This window comes from Pseudochaenichthys georgianus, chromosome 8, assembly GCF_902827115.2.
Source record: "Pseudochaenichthys georgianus chromosome 8, fPseGeo1.2, whole genome shotgun sequence".
NCBI classification, from domain to species: Eukaryota; Metazoa; Chordata; class Actinopteri; order Perciformes; family Channichthyidae; genus Pseudochaenichthys; species Pseudochaenichthys georgianus.
In genome coordinates this window covers 17,490,812-17,508,217 of record NC_047510.2, presented here as the reverse complement: position 1 = coordinate 17,508,217, position 17,406 = coordinate 17,490,812, and the positions used below count along the sequence as shown (strand labels likewise).

General features: G+C 40.7%; 2 protein-coding genes across 3 annotated transcripts; one reads left to right on the top strand and one right to left on the bottom strand.

Moving 5' to 3' along the window:
- Positions 1-2,001: 2,001 nt before the first annotated feature.
- On the bottom strand, positions 2,002-8,666 carry paqr4a (progestin and adipoQ receptor family member IVa). Its single transcript, XM_034089770.2, has 4 exons — positions 8,612-8,666; positions 6,483-7,354; positions 3,826-4,044; positions 2,002-2,480 (listed from the first exon to the last, which is right to left on the bottom strand). Exons 2-4 carry the CDS (start codon positions 6,754-6,756, stop codon positions 2,047-2,049), a joined length of 927 nt encoding a protein of 308 aa, XP_033945661.1. The 5' UTR covers positions 6,757-7,354; positions 8,612-8,666; the 3' UTR covers positions 2,002-2,046.
- A 4,105-nt stretch (positions 8,667-12,771) lies between these two features.
- Positions 12,772-17,254, top strand: LOC117451173 (perforin-1-like). 2 transcript variants are annotated; one of them, XM_034089330.2, is made up of 5 exons: positions 12,772-12,800; positions 13,072-13,642; positions 13,783-13,921; positions 15,321-15,535; positions 15,666-17,254. In XM_034089330.2, the coding sequence occupies exons 2-5, from the start codon at positions 13,110-13,112 to the stop codon at positions 16,543-16,545; spliced, it is 1,767 nt and encodes a 588-aa protein (XP_033945221.1). In that variant the 5' UTR covers positions 12,772-12,800; positions 13,072-13,109; the 3' UTR covers positions 16,546-17,254. The 2 variants fall into 2 exon arrangements, with proteins under 2 accessions (XP_033945221.1, XP_033945220.1); XM_034089329.1 differs by having other exon boundaries at positions 12,772-12,811.
- The last annotated feature ends 152 nt before the right edge of the window (positions 17,255-17,406 follow it).

The following is a 17,406-nucleotide window of genomic DNA, read 5'->3' as shown; positions in this document are numbered from 1 at the left end:
TACTCAAGAGTAGTGCCTGAGATACCACAGAGGAACACAGTGGCAAAACAATCATGGACATTCACACAGAACTGATACATAAGAGGAGGGACAGGGGTTCATTCCGGTTGGCTCTCAGCCAGTTCAACACAACTCTGCTCTTAAAAAGACTGTCTAACCTCTATTCAGGTAAAACATATCTACTCACAGAACATAAATCCAGCTGCAGAGCATATTCCGCGCATTTAAATAAGAAAACATAAATATTGGCAATAAAGTGCACCATTCTGTGGCAACAGTGAGTGACCCTTATAATCCATCAATCAAGAGTCAGTGTACAGGCAAACATCCAAATACATAAAAAACCTTTTCATTCAACTTAAAAAAAAGGACCTAACATCCTTAAAATCTAAGATCATATTCCTATTCTGTAAGAATGTTTTGCTTGCCGATTATTGTGATTGTTATTGTAAATGGCAATGCATAGAGACACATCCTTTTTAACAATGTTACTGAGGGACAGAAGTCAAAAATCATTTTGGAAAAGGTGTGTAGGGAGAATATATGAGGAGCTAATCCTCTGGATGCACAGTTAGAATACAACTGAAGATTTGCTCTGACCTCGCACAGCAGTGATTTGTTTAAACAGCCGGCAGAAACACAATGTTACCTGTATCTGTAAGTTAATAGAACTGAGTAAAACGCGTAACCATTTTAAACAGTTCATAACAGTATTTTGTGCATAATGTTCCAATAGTCAGTTACAGTGTAAAGATATTTAATTATTTAGGAATTAACAATTACAATCAACAAAATATGGAAATGTAACTTTCCTTTAACTTTCAGTGATATATATACGTAATTACGTATATATATATATATATATATATATATATAGTGTTATTTCAGTGTGATATTTATCATCATAGTGCCTGTTCATATCTGTTCTGTCATTTTCAAGTGCACATAGGAAGGCTCTTCTACAGAACAAATGTGCATAAAAGATTTGAACGCAGCTTATAACTTCAAAGTTATAAAACCTCAACTTCAATAAATATAAATAGTGGTCACAATCGTCCTTACAATGGCAGATTTCTACAAATGTAAACGAATAAATACGACTTTGCTTAGTCGCCAAAGCAAATTTGGTGAACAATAATGCCTCTGAACAACACAGTTTTAAAATGTGTGCACCAGTCACGTGCCGCCTAAAGCAAATGAACTGTTAACATGCTAGCAACCTCAGGAATGAACCCCCGCATCGATCTTCATGTGACATTACTGACAAATCAGACCGACACAAATCAGACCGACACAGGAAAAAAGAGGCAGTGGCAAAAAAGTAAACAGGGACAGAAGAACCAGTCCAGTAACACTCTGTCAGTTGGACGTAGTGAAACTCTATGAGTGCTTTGTGCAGCACTAACAGTATATATACATGTAGTACAAAGAAAAAGGTGTGAGGTTGTCTGAGAGTGTGTGTTGCGTGTGTGATGTGCATGACATATGTGCTGCATAGGTAGCAACAGTGACATCTGAGAGGACTGAGCATGTGATATTTTCAAGCCTAGAACCGTCTTCACCAACCAAACTAACTAATGCTTTAGTAAAACTTCTGTTATTAGGCTAAGGCTTCAAACTCAGCCTAACCTTTACTAGAACCTTTAATTAAGACGTCATAGTGTTCAATACTCAGTCCTTATATTTAGTGTTTAAAATGTACCATTGTGTGTGTAAGTGTGTTTGCCCGTATACACCTGTGTTTGTATGTGTGTACGTAAGTGTGTTTATGTGTGTGTCCGAAGACACCTGTGTGTCCATGTGTACGAAAAGACAAAATGCTTGTGCATGTAACTTGACATACTTTAGCCTGCATTGGCACATCCTTGATGGATGTAGATATGAACATTCTGAATTTGAGTGCATGAGGTGAACACATGCACGTACAACACCTCGCTGCATTAGTTCCCCCTGATGACCCCTCCTCCCCCTCCCCTACGCAAACACCCCCCTCCCCTCAGAGGTCCTTTAACCTTAGATCCTAGTGCTCCTTGTGAGGGGGTGGGGTCAGTCTGAGGGACAGTTGTAGCTGTTGATCCACAGCAGGTCATCCAGCACACCCCAGTGCAGGTAGAGAATGGAGCCTACCACCAGTACATGCATGATCTGGTGGCTGTTGCACCAGTAGTCAAAGAGGCCAGGGCGGAAACGCTCCGGAATGCGTGTGATGTTGATGACCCCGCCCAGCACGGCCAGCACATCCATCATGAGGAAGTGGCGTAGCGAGGTGGGGCTACCGCCACCCATGCCCACCCCGCGCAGGAGAAAGAAGGAGAAGCGGAACAGCGCCTGCCAGGCAAAGGAGCGCAGGCGGCGGATGCTGCTCCGCGCGGTGACGGCGCAGTAGATGGCGTGGCTGGACAGCAGGACGTAGACTAACAGGGCCACAGTGCGGATGAACGGGTAGCACAGCAGCGTGCTGTAGACAATGGGCAGCGCCCCTGAGACAAGAAAAGAAACAGAGGAGAGTCAGCACAGAGATGGAGCGCCCTACTCAGCACGATGCAACGCCTGGTGCAAGCCACAGTGACACAGAGGTCATATTGTTTGTACAGAGACACTGCTCATTCAGAGGGTGGTGAGCAGCAGTCACATCCTCTTATGTTTAGCCACTGCCTGTTGGTGTGTTAGATACAGCACTCAACTCGTTGAGCAGTTTTCCGTGTGCTCCTGATAAAACTACGTTTTCAAGATTTGGAAACTTTGGTGAATTAAAAATTGAGCAGGAGGAATTTGCATAATTGTATTAAACCCATATGGAGAGCTAAACACATTTCAGTTGTATTAAACTCACTTAGAACTGATGGATTTCATTCATTTTTAAATTTGACTTAGCGCGAAGAGCTAAGCTGTATGGTTAGTTTATAAAACACAGATATCTAGGCCGTTTCTCAATCTCGAGGATACTGGCTTCCAAGCCAATATTTCAAGGATACTACGTCATCGAGTGCCGCCGAAGTACTGTTCCAATCTCCAGCATACTTGGAATTCCACCGAGGCCGCGTCCTTGGTTTGGGGGAAATTTCGAGGCTGCACATGGGTAGACTTCGCGTCCTTAAAATCCCCACAATGCTTTGCGCACGGACCAATTTCAAAAACCCTTGCGGAGAATTGCTGAACCGACGCAGCACACATTTAAATGTAAGTATGTAGTGGCGTAGAACATGTGTTGGTAAATATGTTACTTTGTTACATTTGTTTGTTATCACCAAAAAAGTAAAGCAAGTTCATAATTAGATAGACATGGTGAGGTATTTATTTTCGGTACAGTTTATGTTGAAACCGTTAGAGAGAGTGGCACACTTGTTAGCCTGTTCCATTCTTCTTCGTTTTCCAAAGCCGTGGCTTGGAAGTATACTTGCTTCGTTTATGAAGGAAGTGACTTGGAAGTACGCGACTACCAAGCCAGCATCCTCGCGATTGAGAAATGGCCCCAGTCTCAAGTCACAATATTAATTATAAGTGTATTATCATCAGCATATGTTTATATTGGCAATCTAAATTGTTTTAACCAAAGTACATACATAAGTAAAAATACTGCATTTATAATTGTAATAGGCAAGCAGCATGAATAGATCAATAATCAACTTGGATCATCTCTTACATTGGCTAATTTACTCGGTAGTCAAATATGTAATCAGTGTTTGAACACCTTAGAGCCAAACACTTCCATTGTAAATCATTGAAAATCAATAAAGAGTACTTCCACCCTCAAAATAAACAGATCAGCAATAACACAAGGATAAATGATAAATGATAAACGGTGAAGAAATCTGCTGAGCTTACCCAACGTGTTGATCATGCAGATTCCACACACGTCTAGTTTGAGGAGGGTGTGGTAGACGGGCTCCCCCCCCTCGTGGTTCATGAAGAGGTGGTAGAGCACAGAGCCCAGCTGGGGCGACAGGCAGGCCAGGAAGTGCACCACACCCAGCCACGTGACACTGATCTGAGACCAGGGGATGTTGAGCGGCAGCAGCACCAGGAAGCACACCAAAGGAATGCCTGGAGAAACAGAGAAAGCACAGGTTGTTAGAGGAAGTTTACTGAAGTAAACGATGAAGCCAATGTGTAGCTCCCGTCAGGGCAGGGATTATCTAGCTCAGGACTTTCGAGGCCTGTGCATGTTATTTTTCATACAGTGCTGAGTGTGTGCAGACACCAGCAAGAATAATTTGCAAGAGAGCAGAAATCTACATGACGAGCACAAACGTATCATTGTCACCTTGTGAGCGGAAAACAAAGCCACGGCTAACTATTTTTTTTTCATTCACCTAAGAGACATATTTAGAATGGCCTCGTAGCTTTAATGTATGTTTCCCTTTTGGGCAAGGGAGATGTGTTCACTGCTATGTTAGCAGAAATACAGACCTTGAAATTTGATACACATACAGTTGTTAGGATCATTTATCACTCTACAGCCACACATACTGCACTCCATTCCTTTTTTTTGCTCGCTCTGCTGTTCCCAATGTCAAGGCATTTGTCCCGGCCAGGTGATACTGGCATTGCGTTCTACTGTAACACATCTATTTTAAGTGTGTTATCTGTTTTCCTCCCCCCACTCGTCCTGAGCCGACCGGCCAAGCTGAATCCCATTCAGGGTTAAATACAGTAGAGAGTACCTCCTATGAAGCCATGAACGCAGTGAAGAGTCTGCGAGCTGAGCTGCGGGCAGGATGGTTTTAGTTTATATGCAAAAGAGTCAACAGGAACCAGCTCGTGAAACTTATATAAAATGTTACAACACAACAAAAGACTCATGAATTGCTTTGCAAAGCTCTGAATCTTTTCTACTTAGTTCAGAAAACTGGGCAAAAGCTTGTTGCCCTAAACATCACTGCCTTATATAGGCAATAGTGTTAAGGGTGTCTGCAGGCCACATGCTCAGCTGACGTAACAGGAGTGTTAGAAGATTGCACAGGGCCACTTCCCTGATGATCACTTCTGCAGTTTATTCTGTGACGGCTGGCAGTTAGAAGTGAAGCAATTACCTTCACAATGAGGAAGTTGTCAGACTTGCAGGAGTCTCTGTGAACACACTGATGGTGTACTACACCTTCCTACAGCTGCAGGATGTTTGTTATTGGTATTATTTCTAAATACAGTCAATGGTATTAAGAGGTCCTGCTACTGTGGGGCATGCTATTGGCAGTGAAATCAGCCTGAAAACAAGCCGACACATCAGTCTCACCACTGGCTACACTGATTAACATATTACTACAATTAATCAAGCCTATCAACAGATTGACATTGTTGTGTAACCATGACATTTTTACCACATGGAAATGCCACTCAGAAAAGAAATGTAAGGCAAACTTCTGCCTGTAAGCAAAGAACACACACAGCTTTTTTAACTTTTTATTCTGAGTGCCTGAGGAAAAGTGGTGAAAAGGGTACTTGTATCTTTATAGTTAGGTACTGGTAAAAGTTCTGAATTCAAGATGATCTTGTATAAGTAGAGATGTACTTAAAAAAGACCCCTCTTTTACTCTTTTAAGGTAGCTGGTTGGGCTCAAGACAATTTTTATCAGATGATAGAGCTGGAACTAATTTTTAATCAAGAGAATGAAAAAGTAAACTGGAACTATTATGATAATAGTTTCTGTCGTTTTCAAGTTATATCAAGAGGATTTGCTACTTTTTGGACCTATAGGTTTTGGATTGTTGCTAGGACACAAGACATTTAAAGACATAACCTTAAAAGGTGAGGTAGGTAATTTTGGAGAAACCAGCTCGAGTGGGCTAGAATTTGAAAATACACAGCCGGAACAAATCTGCCACTTCCTTACAGAGCCCCTCCAATGACCAATGAGGCAGGTAGGTCATCCAGTTATTTTAGCCGGGCCGGCTAAAATGATTGGTCATGCTTTTTACAGCACTACGGCTTCCACAGATGACATTTTTGTATGGATTTGTTGTCAAAGCACTTAAGATATTCATTGCTATCGATGTTAAGAGCATTCCATGGAATATAACAAAAAGTGTATCTCGAGCCGGTTTCTCAAACTTATACCCCACCTTTAAGCATTAAAGGTTTTCACCATTAGTGTATGTTTCAAAGTCTATAGACAACACTGATTAATGCCACAGTCCTTATGTTGCAGACAAAAGTTTGTTATATTAACCTGACATTATATTCCAGTTTTTATGTTTATATCCACTTGTTTTGTAGAGCACACTGTGATGCAATTGTTGGTGCTGTACAAATAAATACCATTGTTCAAATATGAATATGAATAACTTAAATGCACATGGTCAAAAATGAGTTATGTCATGTATCCCTTTATGAACACAAATGGCCCATGCATTAGTGCAGAGTCTGGCTGGCATCCTTCCGCGGGAACAGTACTGCTGTGGGTTAATACCTATGGTTAATACTCAAAGTCACACAGAAATCTCACCTGCTGACTAAGCAGTTCATGCTGAATTGTTGTACTCACCGTGAGTGTATATGTTCCCAAGTTCATTGTGCAGGTAGAACAGGCTTCTGATGCAGTCTTGCACAGAGGAGCTTGGCCGGTATCCAGTTAGGACGTATTTGTTGAACTGAAGATGAGGGGGTGAACTCGCCCAGTCCAGCAGCCTGGGTCCATTCAAATATGCCATAGCAAACAACCCCGTCAAAAGGACCCCGCCGAAAAAGTAAAAAACAGACTGTACACCTATATACACATTTAATAGGATTATTGCGACTAAAACCTTATGGGATACCATTGGTGTTGTTTAGGGGTTCTATCTTGTGCTGTAAGCCTCCTAGCTTTGGCGCTAGTCTCTCAACACGGTGTTATCAGCGCCGCCGCTGTTCGCTCTGAAACGCCGGTACCTGTGTGAGTGTCATCCGCGAGGCTGGAGACAGACACGGCCAGCCACGTACATGGTGCGAGCTCGGGACGGTCATTACATTTGGCATCTAAAAAATGTCTGTGAAGCACCTAAAAGCTTGCAGCGGTTGAGAGGCAAATTGTTCCTCGTCATGTTAAAGCCACTTCCTCGTTAGTTAGCATTCCAGCGAAGAAGCAGCAGGACGGGTTTGAACGCCTCCCCGGCGGCAGGGATGCTGTGAGAGGTCCATCCAACTCCAGAGGATGCTAGCTCCTAGCGGTCAGATCTGCAGTAGAGGACTAGCAGGTCATAGCTTTAGTGTTATGAGAGCAACCCGAAGACAGATGCTCGGGTCGGTTCCGTTTAATGCTGAGTAGCTTTCGTAGAGCGTTATAAGAAAAAAAAGATGAGATCCGTGATTCTGGAGCAGAGATTTTGGGAAGGTTTGCGGGCTAGCAAGCCGGGCAAGTCGGCTACAGATGTCCAGTGACTGGGGATGAGGAAGCAGAAATGTGAGCCGGGTGATTTAAAACACAAAGCTTACATTGACTTTCTTCAAAATCTGTTTCACACATTATTTCCCAACATTATTTGAGGCTGGCTGTATTCCTTGAAATGCGGAATCTTCCCTGGCGGCCTTTAAATCCCCTGCATTGCCTTTACACAACTGTCAAGCTAGAGATAACAACAACAACGACACTTCCGCTCACTGATTTCAAAATAAAACGGGCCACAATATTTAGCGTAATTCTCACATTAGAGAAAACTGCTCACTCTGTAATTTTATGAACGAAACGCTAGAACATTTGTTTATTTACTGTGTACATTTGGATCTCTTTTTGATTGGATCTTAAAACTAATTTTGGTAAGGAAATCTTACTAAAGGAACCCGATTTGATTCATATTCAACAGTCCCAATTTCTCCAGCAACAGATGTTACTGAACATTATTGCCCATCTATTTATCCACTCCTTGCCCTGTCACCTCACGTGATATTATACCGTCACTCACTTCACTTGGACTACTTGCCCCTTACTACATAAATATCCTTATTGTACCTGTTTTTTTATCTTTCTGTCCGCAGCAGGCAAATATAAATATGTTCCTCTACATAATTTCCTTGCCTTTATAAAGATGGGTGACAATTAAGTCTCACTTATGTAACTATCATGTGTTCATTGTTGTGTATGGCAGTTTATATGACCAAATAGCCTATGTAAAAATGCTCATTTTAATTAATTTCTTATTTCATAGTTGTATTTGTATCTTTAATTGTATTAACCTGTGTGAGTCTGTGCTGTCCTGTTTTTCATCCTTACCCTGTTGCTGTTTGAACTACTGAATTTCCCCACGGGGATTAAAAAAGGTCCATCTCATTTTGTCTTGTTGGGATAAAACTATTCCTAGCTTTTCTTAGTGTCAATTTGATTAAATACAACTCCATTAAAGAATATGCACTATGCAAGATCTAAAAATCGAACATTTTAAATGCAGAGAGATGCTAAACCTCTGCAGTGCAAGAGTCATCTTAACTGTTGGTGCATATTCTCTAACACAAATTTGCAATTAACCAAATTACCCAAGCCAACAGGCCAACAGTGACCGAGTAGTTTTCCTGGAACTCCAAACAAAATGCCCTCTATGGCCACTTTGTAATGCATCATTTTTCTTAATAAAACACACATTATTTATCATCTGAATATTTGAATAAAGATCACATTTTATTTTGAAGGCGAACAGTTTTCACCTCTAGTCTTATTCTGTTTCACTGGGACCGCTTTCATGCTGCTCGGCGGCACTGGCAGCAAATGCCGACACTGACTGAACAGCTGCCTTCAATACAGACGGAAATAGTGCAGTTAGCAAAAAATCTCACATTGTAAACAGAAATAGCGTAGTTGTAGTTTCTTAGTTATAACTAGATACACATCATTGAATTAAAGCAAAATGTGTTCTTTCTTTAGAATACTTTGGAGAAAGAATAAGACCAGCCCTTCAATCGTGTGTCTAAAGGTCAAAAGACCAACTTAATTTATACAAGACATAACAAATACAATTTATCTATAATCGTAAATTGTGATAAATTGTATCTATACCATATATTGTAATCATGACGAGAAACGCGTTTGCAGCTGCAGTACCAACACACTCTCACTCCCTAAGCGTCCAATAGCACGTTTTATCAGTGTCCGTGGCGTCCAATTGTGACGCTCCTAGGCTCCTTCAGCGTCATAAAGGGACGCAAATAGCTTTCAACTGATTGCAATGTATTCCCATCTGCGTCGGGATTTGACGCTCATGGAAGCACGGCATTCGTTTGTGTCGGCTGCCCTTAAAGGTAATGTGAGCGTCCATTCCCAGGAGTAAAGGATGGCAGAAGACACTACACTACCCAGAATCCCCAGCTATCGTTTGGACTACACCATGTGCTCTGTTTGACAAACCCCGTGATAGTCCTCAAGCTCTGTGATTGGAGAGTGTGCTCCGAGGGTTAAGCCGATTCTCGAACAGCACTTGAAATGGGATGGAACCACGGCAGACTGTCCAAAACTGGATTTGAACGGGTCCACCGCGTCCCCCCTTCTGTGTTTTATATTCAACAATTCTGTGTTCTTTATTTATTGATTGTTCAATACCTGACAAGGCCGGAGATTAAATATCTACATACATCTTATAAGAGTATAATACATTATGTATAATATCAGTTAAAATAAGTGCTTCAACATAGTTAACATTGCTGGAGGTATGCACAAATATTGATAGATGTCTTGTAATGCACTATTGAGGAACCTGCAACCCAAGTTTTTCATTCAGTGCAGAACTACACCACAGTTGTGCCTATATGATATGTCAATACACCTTAGAAAATCTTGAAATCTTGAAAGGGATGTGCAAAATAGTCATTACATACAGTCTTTAATTAACTATTAGTAGAGAATAACGAGTAATGAATATACTTTATAGGGATCGTATTAATATCTAATAATAAAATAATTAAATTCAATAACATGCTTTAACCACCAGGTGTCCCTTTATATCAGCTGTGCACCTTTATGGTGTAAATACAGCCTATCTACCAATTGGATCAAATATAAAAGTGAGCCGAATTAGTGTTGATACTGCAAGGAGACGTATTGTGTGAAAAGAAATGTAAGATGTTGTTTAATGGCTGATATATTTATGATCCACGTCACGTTTTCAGTTCCTCATGTTTGTCTTCTCATCAGGGCTCTATAAATACAGAACTACGGCAGATATGTAATGCAGCCGAACCGTGTATTACAATGCCGTTATGTGATGACTTTCAAAGAGAAAAGCAAGCACACTCGGAATAAAGTATTATTATTATTATTATGTTTCCGGTATTTGTTAATGACGATGTGCTGTGAGATGTGAGACTGGAATTGCACAGGGGGAAAATAACGTAGGCTATCTTTAGATGCGGATTTTTTTAAACTAATATGTTTAGGCTGCGGACCAACACTATACATTGACGGGGAAGGGGGTAGCAATAAAGATAACACCATTAAACAGTTACACAACATTACAGAAATAATATCGATAGCAGCGTCCCTAGCAACCACCTTGGTAACAATGAAAACGTCGCGATTTCCTGAAGTAATCTTCGTAATAACTAGCAAACTAAAGATCATGTACATCCACTGCACACATAATCTGAAATAACAACTCATATTTCTCGCATCAAATGACATCAAAACGCATTTTAATGGCCAAACTAACTTTAAAATAGGCATTTTCCACCGAGAATAAAACGAAGTTCGGCCATGTTTTCTTTTTCTGCAGGGAGACATTTTAAGATCATGTGACATAGACGCCAGCCATCAGAATGAATGGTGAAAAAAACGGGGTTTGTCAAACAGAGCACATGGTGTAGTCCAAACGATAGCTGGGGATTCTGGGTAGTGTAGTGTCTTCTGCCATCCTTTACTCCGAAAAAATATTTGTTTCTCCGAATCGAAGGGGAAAAATACAAAAGCATTGCACACAATTTAAACCAATCAATGTTGTGTAATTAACAAGGATAATCTGGTGTTTTTTAGTCGATGAGTAGTGCAGATATCACTGTAAAATCAATCGACAATAAGAGGAATACTTACTTCCGGGTGTACAATTATCCGTTATCCAATGGGAATGGACGCTCACATTGCCTTTAAGGGCAGCCGACATTAACGAATGCCGTGCTTCCATGAGCGTCAAATCCCGACGCAGATGGGAATACATTACAATCAGTTGAAAGCTATTTGCGTCCCTTTATGACACTGAAGGAGCCTAGGAGCGTCACAATTGGACGCCACGGACACTGACCAAACGTCGCTATTGGACGCTTAGGGAGTGAGAGTGTTGGCAGTACATGAGTTACTATCCAGACACATGACACTTTGAGTCCAGAGCTCAAATCTCTGTGCTTGATTTATTTGAATTTCAAAAATAATAAAGTACTTTCATAATAGGCTTAATTTTATTATTGAGTGTTTTTGTGTGTCTTTTAACAATAAAAAGGTTTACAACATAGGGTGTGTGTGTGTTTCCAATAATACTGCACAAAACCTACTCATGCACTTGGATTTAGACTTTCCCGAGGTTCACTTGAAGGCAGCAGGTGACGTGCAGTAATCCTCTAATAGGAGAGAAGTGAGGATCTGCGGATGAATCACACCACCTCCACCTCTCACCCCTCGGCTGCCTGGACATTTCGCCATGTAGCAGCCCACAGCCACACCTCTGTGGGGCTGTGACGAACTAGGCCCCCCTCCCTCACTCTGGACCAACCAAATGTCACTTGTTTATCATATTCATGTATGTAGTTCACATTAAAGTATCCAAAACCACAGAATGTCGGGGAGGGAAGTGGAGAATATAACGTTAATGTTGAAATCGATGCTTTTTTGTATTGATTACATTGTGTTGCCTTGATCTGTAATATGTAGCATAACCTCCTTTATAAATGCTCTTACAACACATTTTTATACTGTCTGTGAGGGAAATATTTTGTTTAAGTGTTTGTACCAAAAAGCATTTTGTGTTTCACATAGGTCTGCCATAACTTAGAGCAGGGGTTTAAAGGTTTAAAGGTTAAAGGGTTAAAGGTTCCGCTTTCCTGTTGGGGGACTGTGACTAACTGCCAGAGGACTTTAACAGACTGTCTTTGTCTCTGAATCCATGTGTTTTTGTGATTATCGATCAGAAGACGCGCGAAATAGAGGCCCCTCCTGGATTCTCCGGTAGATCGTTTGTGTTTTCTGTGTAATGCTTCAGTGAGTTGGAGGGTTTTCTCATAGCATGTTGTGTAAACGCTTTGAGCTCACTCACGGCCGTTGGCTCTCATTAAACTCAGTGTTTGATATAAAGCGGACTCCAGCCTCCATTTCTTCCATCAACATTGCTGAGCAGGAAGTTTCTCTCACACTGTCCATAATTTACTTAATATAAATCTAATGTATTCATAATGTATATGTCTGGCTTGATTTGACTGATTTGTTATATATATAAATAACAATTGTATAATTTAATTTGGTTAGACAAGGGTTTATTTTAATTGTACATACATATTATTTTCAGTGTCAATATTTGTAGCTGAAAGGTCAAATTGTTCTCAACCTGGCTCACTAACATTTTAACTTAGGCCATCATATACAATTTTAAAAAACAAATGTTGTTTGTGAAAGTCTTGAGAAATCTATAGCGTCAGTCTTCTCTTCTCACCTCGATGGCCACATACCACTAAAACTTGAAATAATTTCAGATAAAAAAAAGTGTGATATCACTTCATTTCAACCGCCTTTATTGTCTCTAAGACCACTGTCACCTCACTCCCTCATCGCGTCCTGCCCTTCACCCTCGTCTATAAAAACACATTTTGAAAGAGATGCACAGTCAGATTCAAGCATTGAATGTGGGACATGCAAGGACAAAAGGTTAGTGACAGGTAAGCTGATTTGCTCTTTTTGCTTTGGACAGTTATGAGTAAAAGAAAATTGTACGACCATCCTAAATATTGCTTTTCAAACAAAGTGGGAATGCATTTGAATAGACAGGAGCAATATTTCTAGAGAAAGATGCCACTAAAATAAATAGAAATAGTGTTAATGTAATTAGGTTATTTAGCATCTGCTAAAATATGTTCATTGCTACTTCAATGTGGAATTCATCAGCATCAATTGCTCATGAATTATATTTCTTTTCCAGGAGATCAGCTTGTTTTCATCACCTAACTAAACAGAAACATGTTTCTGTTAAATATGTGCATCTATGCCAGCCTCATGCTGTCCCTCCCTCAGTGTACATATCAATCCTGCACAGAGGGGACACCCAGACAGTGTCGAGATGCAGAATTTGCTCCAGGTACCAATTTGGCCGGTGAAGGCTTTGATATCACCAACATGGAACGTAAGGGAGCCTTTGTGCTCAACATGAATCAGTGGAAACGCAAGGACAAAACATGCACCCTGTGCAGCAACCCCTACATGGAGAACAAAAAGCAAAAGCTCCCCTTGTCAGTCATGGACTGGATAGCAAAGCAGTCCTGCAGCATGAAAGTGTCTAGCACGCTCCACAGATCCAGTGAGTCTCTGGTCAGTTCCAGCTCCTCTTCTGTGGAAAACAACTGGAAGATCAATCTTGATGTTGATGTGGGTGACAAGAGCGGCTCATTGATGCTAGCAGGTACTAATTCCAAATTGGCTGAATACTCCATGGGAAAAACTAAGAATGACAAGTTTAGCTTCACAAGCCAAAGCATGTCCTGTGAGTACTACAGGTAAGAACACAAGGACTGGGATGACACTTTATCCACACAATCCCCTTCATACAAATAGAAATGTAATGAACAATGGCATAAATACTGAACTGTTGTTTGTCTGTTTCAAATCCTTTTTTTTCTGGTCTCACTATAAACAGCTACAGAGTGTCCAGCACCCCCAAGTTGCACAGAGAATTTAAGAAAGCAGTGAACCAGCTTCCCAAAGTCTACAGTCCAGAAAACAAGCAACGATTTTACAAACTGATTGACACCTTCGGCACCCATTACGTCACCAAGGTAAGGAAAAAATAATGGCAGGATTGGAATAAAACAAAATCAATCTTCTCAAATTCAAGCAGTACTGAAGATTATAGAGAGGAACAATTTGCTTATTCGGGATGTGTTCCACATATATAATATATATATATATATATATTATATATATATATATATATATAGGCTATATATATATTATATATGTATTTATAAAACGGACAAGTCAAATCAAGCAATCTGATATACTGAGCGTATACCACGGGTAGAATTGTAAGTTACTTTTCACAACAAGTCAGTATCCCTCCGCGTCTGAGAAAACCAGTATACGGTTGGGTTTCGTACTGGAACAAGAAAGCAGCGGAGAAGTAACGGGGCAGAAACCCTCCTTTTTACGCAGCGGTCCAGACATAGACATCAAACGGCAAAACATATTCAGTGTGCAGTTCCTTTGGCATTAGGGCAGGGATATCTAGATACTTTCCAAGGTTTGACATAATGAATTGTGCTACTTTTAAAGCAAGCAACGATGTTTTCAAATCTGTAATCAAAGAGGTCCGCAAAAACACTATCGGCCAATCAGATTGCTTGATTTGACTTGTCAGTTTTATAAATATATTTACATTTCTTCCGTTACAAATTTACAAAGCATAAGATGGAAACATTTAAGATTAACTTCGACCTCCGGGGAGGTCTTACTATGGAAGAGTGGATTGAGGAGTGCCTATCTCCAGAAAAAAAAAGCACCTAAACGACGACATGCAGAGCTACGTGAAGAGCAGGTATAGAACAACTGGAAAAGTACCACCATTCAAAAGCTTTCTGATGCGGGTCTTGAAACAAAGCAGAGCAATTATGACCGTTAGTGGGCACAGGTGCGAAAGCTCTCTCTCGAGCTACTGGAAGCCAAATCTCGGGGACCGGAGAAAGTGGAGCAATATTCTCACCACGCGAAGCAACAGCCTAGGACAACCTCAACAATTAACCACGTAAGCCATGCTACTGATGCTGGACAGTTTTTCAGTGGGTGCACAATAAACGGCAACATACAAATGAATGTAAATAAATAGCCAAATAATGGATCAACGCTCTCTGTATAATATGTTCGCTAGCTGTTAGTGTTGTTGCATAGCAACCACCTCGCACTATGTTTCGCCCAGAAGGCAACGGAGGGACTATTTTATTTTGAACATAATTATTTACTAATAAAAACTATTTCAATTAGAGTGTGTATTTTTTTTTCATATTGCCACACTTGGTAACCGTTTTATAAAAGCAATAGCTCACTTCAGGCCGTGATATATGCTCATTATATCACAGCTAAGGGGCGTGGTTCGGCCCGACGCGAAGCGGAGGGTCGACAACCCCACACCACGGCCTGTCGTGAGCTATTGCTTAAATATATTATCTACTGTATTTCCAGGTTAAGTTGGGAGGAAGTGTTCAGTCTGTGACGAGCATCAGGCAGTGCCAGGCCAGCCTGCAGGGCCTCAGTGTGGAGGAGGTTCAGATGTGCCTGGAAGTTGAGGCGTCTGCCAGCATCAAAGTAATTACAATCAAAACAGAATCAAAACACTGCCAGAAGGACATTGAGAAGACAGAGAGCAAGTCGTCCTTCTACGGCCACTTCAACGACAGGTAATCACCATTTGTCTAATGTTTTGCATACATGCACTTATAAAATGTAAAATACCAAACTGTGGTTGAAATTAATTTCCACAAAGAAAACATTTCAAATTTTAAAATCACCACCCACTCTCCTCCACAGGTTCACAGAAATAAAGGGGGGCCATACCACAGAGCCAGACCTTCTTTTCTCTGCTGACAAAAATCCATCCGCCTACAAAGAATGGCTGAATTCAATACCGCATAACCCAGACATTGTCTCAAATTCCCTGAGCCCGCTTCATGAGTTACTTCCTACTAACACTCCTCTCCAGAAGAACCTGCGTTTAGCCATTAGCCATTACATCCTGGAGAAAGCCCTGTGGAAGAACTGCAGTGAGCACTGTCAGGCCGGCATCAAGAGCGACCAGAGAGATCCCTGCGTGTGCCAATGCCACAACGAACTCGCTGTAAACCAAGATTGCTGCCCGACCCGTAAGGGCATGGCACGGGTCATCATAACTGTACAACGGGGTGCAGGACTGTGGGGAGACCACAGCACAGCCACAGACGGCTATGTGAAGGTGTTTTTCAATGGGCAGATGGTCAGGCGTACCCATGTCATCAACAATAACAACTACCCACACTGGGCCACTGTCATTGACCTAGGCACTCAGGATGTGTCCTCAGGGCATCAAGTAAAATTTGAAGTGTGGGATCAGGACAACAACTGGGACGACGACCTGCTGGGACAATGTGGGAAAGCTTTGTCTGCTGGAGTCAAGCAGGATCTCTGTAACCTGCACCATGGCCAGCTTTTCTACAAGCTGGACGTGAAATGCACTCCCAGTCTGAGTGGAGCTCTATGCAAGGACTATAAAGCCTCTCCTATGAGTCAAAGTCTGAAGGAGCTGTACGTGTCCCGTCATGCACATCCAGTTCCAAAAGCTATTCTGTTAGAGATGGGTGTGTTTGTGGATGAACCAAGCCCACTGAGCAACCAGAGTCTTACTGCAAAGACTCAGAAGTATGATTTAAAGTAACAACTGCGCTAGGCTTTACTGATGCTTATATTGAAGGAATTAGCAACATTACTTTTATTGTATTAATACGGTTAACCAAAGCAAAACACATCATCCATATCTGTCCTCACAAAGCTATTCTGATTTAGTTTTAACCTTTTTTTTTTTTAACTATTAAGGTCATCTTTTTTTAAAGAAACTTGTGTTTGACAAAAATACTGTTGTTTTAAAGTCTAGAAAGACAAAATAGAAGTTTCAATATGTTCATTTACCTTCATATTTGCATCATGTAATGCTCATTATACTATAATCACTGGGCTAGTCTTTCACAGTTCAGCAAATCATATTTGAGTGATTTAAATTGTATTCTTGCCGCTTCTACTTAGATCATTTTTTCTTATGTTTTATCAATGCAATTTCCATTTTCTTATTATATACTTATTAAAGGTACTAGTTTATTGACATTTGCGTCATATTTTTGCTAATTTGATATTTGACTTGACATTAGAGAAGTGAGGAATAGAACGTTAAGCCTTTGCTTTCGATCACACATGTATTGCCATCATAAATTGTTTTGCTATATTTTATAGTCAATTACTGTACTGCTTTTCTTAGACTCATACATGTATACGATTTTAATGATTGTTTACTTGTTCTGTTATCTGTAATGTAATCCAATTTTCCTGTTAATTTTTAACATGTCACGTTTTTAAAATGTTGGTATACTTAAATAAATGACTTTTATCATGCTAAAAGTACTTATTTCTGATCATATGGCTGTCGGTGGTTTGCGAATATTAATTAATATGAATTTTCTTTGCTGAAACAATATCACTTCCTATTACAGGGCTATCTAAGAATCTTATGCAAAACAGTACCAGA

Bases quoted from the DNA above. Each gene is read 5' to 3' on its own strand.
- paqr4a (XM_034089770.2), bottom strand. From the start codon at position 6,756: ATGGTATCCCATAAGGTTTTAGTCGCAATAATCCTATTAAATGTGTAT. The intron at 4,045-6,482 runs GTGAGTACAACA...CTGTTTCTCCAG, and splicing joins TGGGAACATATACACTCACG to GCATTCCTTTGGTGTGCTTC. The intron at 2,481-3,825 runs GTAAGCTCAGCA...TTCTTGTCTCAG, and splicing joins CTGCATGATCAACACGTTGG to GGGCGCTGCCCATTGTCTAC.
- LOC117451173 (XM_034089330.2), top strand. From the start codon at position 13,110: ATGTTTCTGTTAAATATGTGCATCTATGCCAGCCTCATGCTGTCCCTC. The intron at 13,643-13,782 runs GTAAGAACACAA...CACTATAAACAG, and splicing joins ATGTCCTGTGAGTACTACAG to CTACAGAGTGTCCAGCACCC. The intron at 15,536-15,665 runs GTAATCACCATT...TCTCCTCCACAG, and splicing joins TACGGCCACTTCAACGACAG to GTTCACAGAAATAAAGGGGG.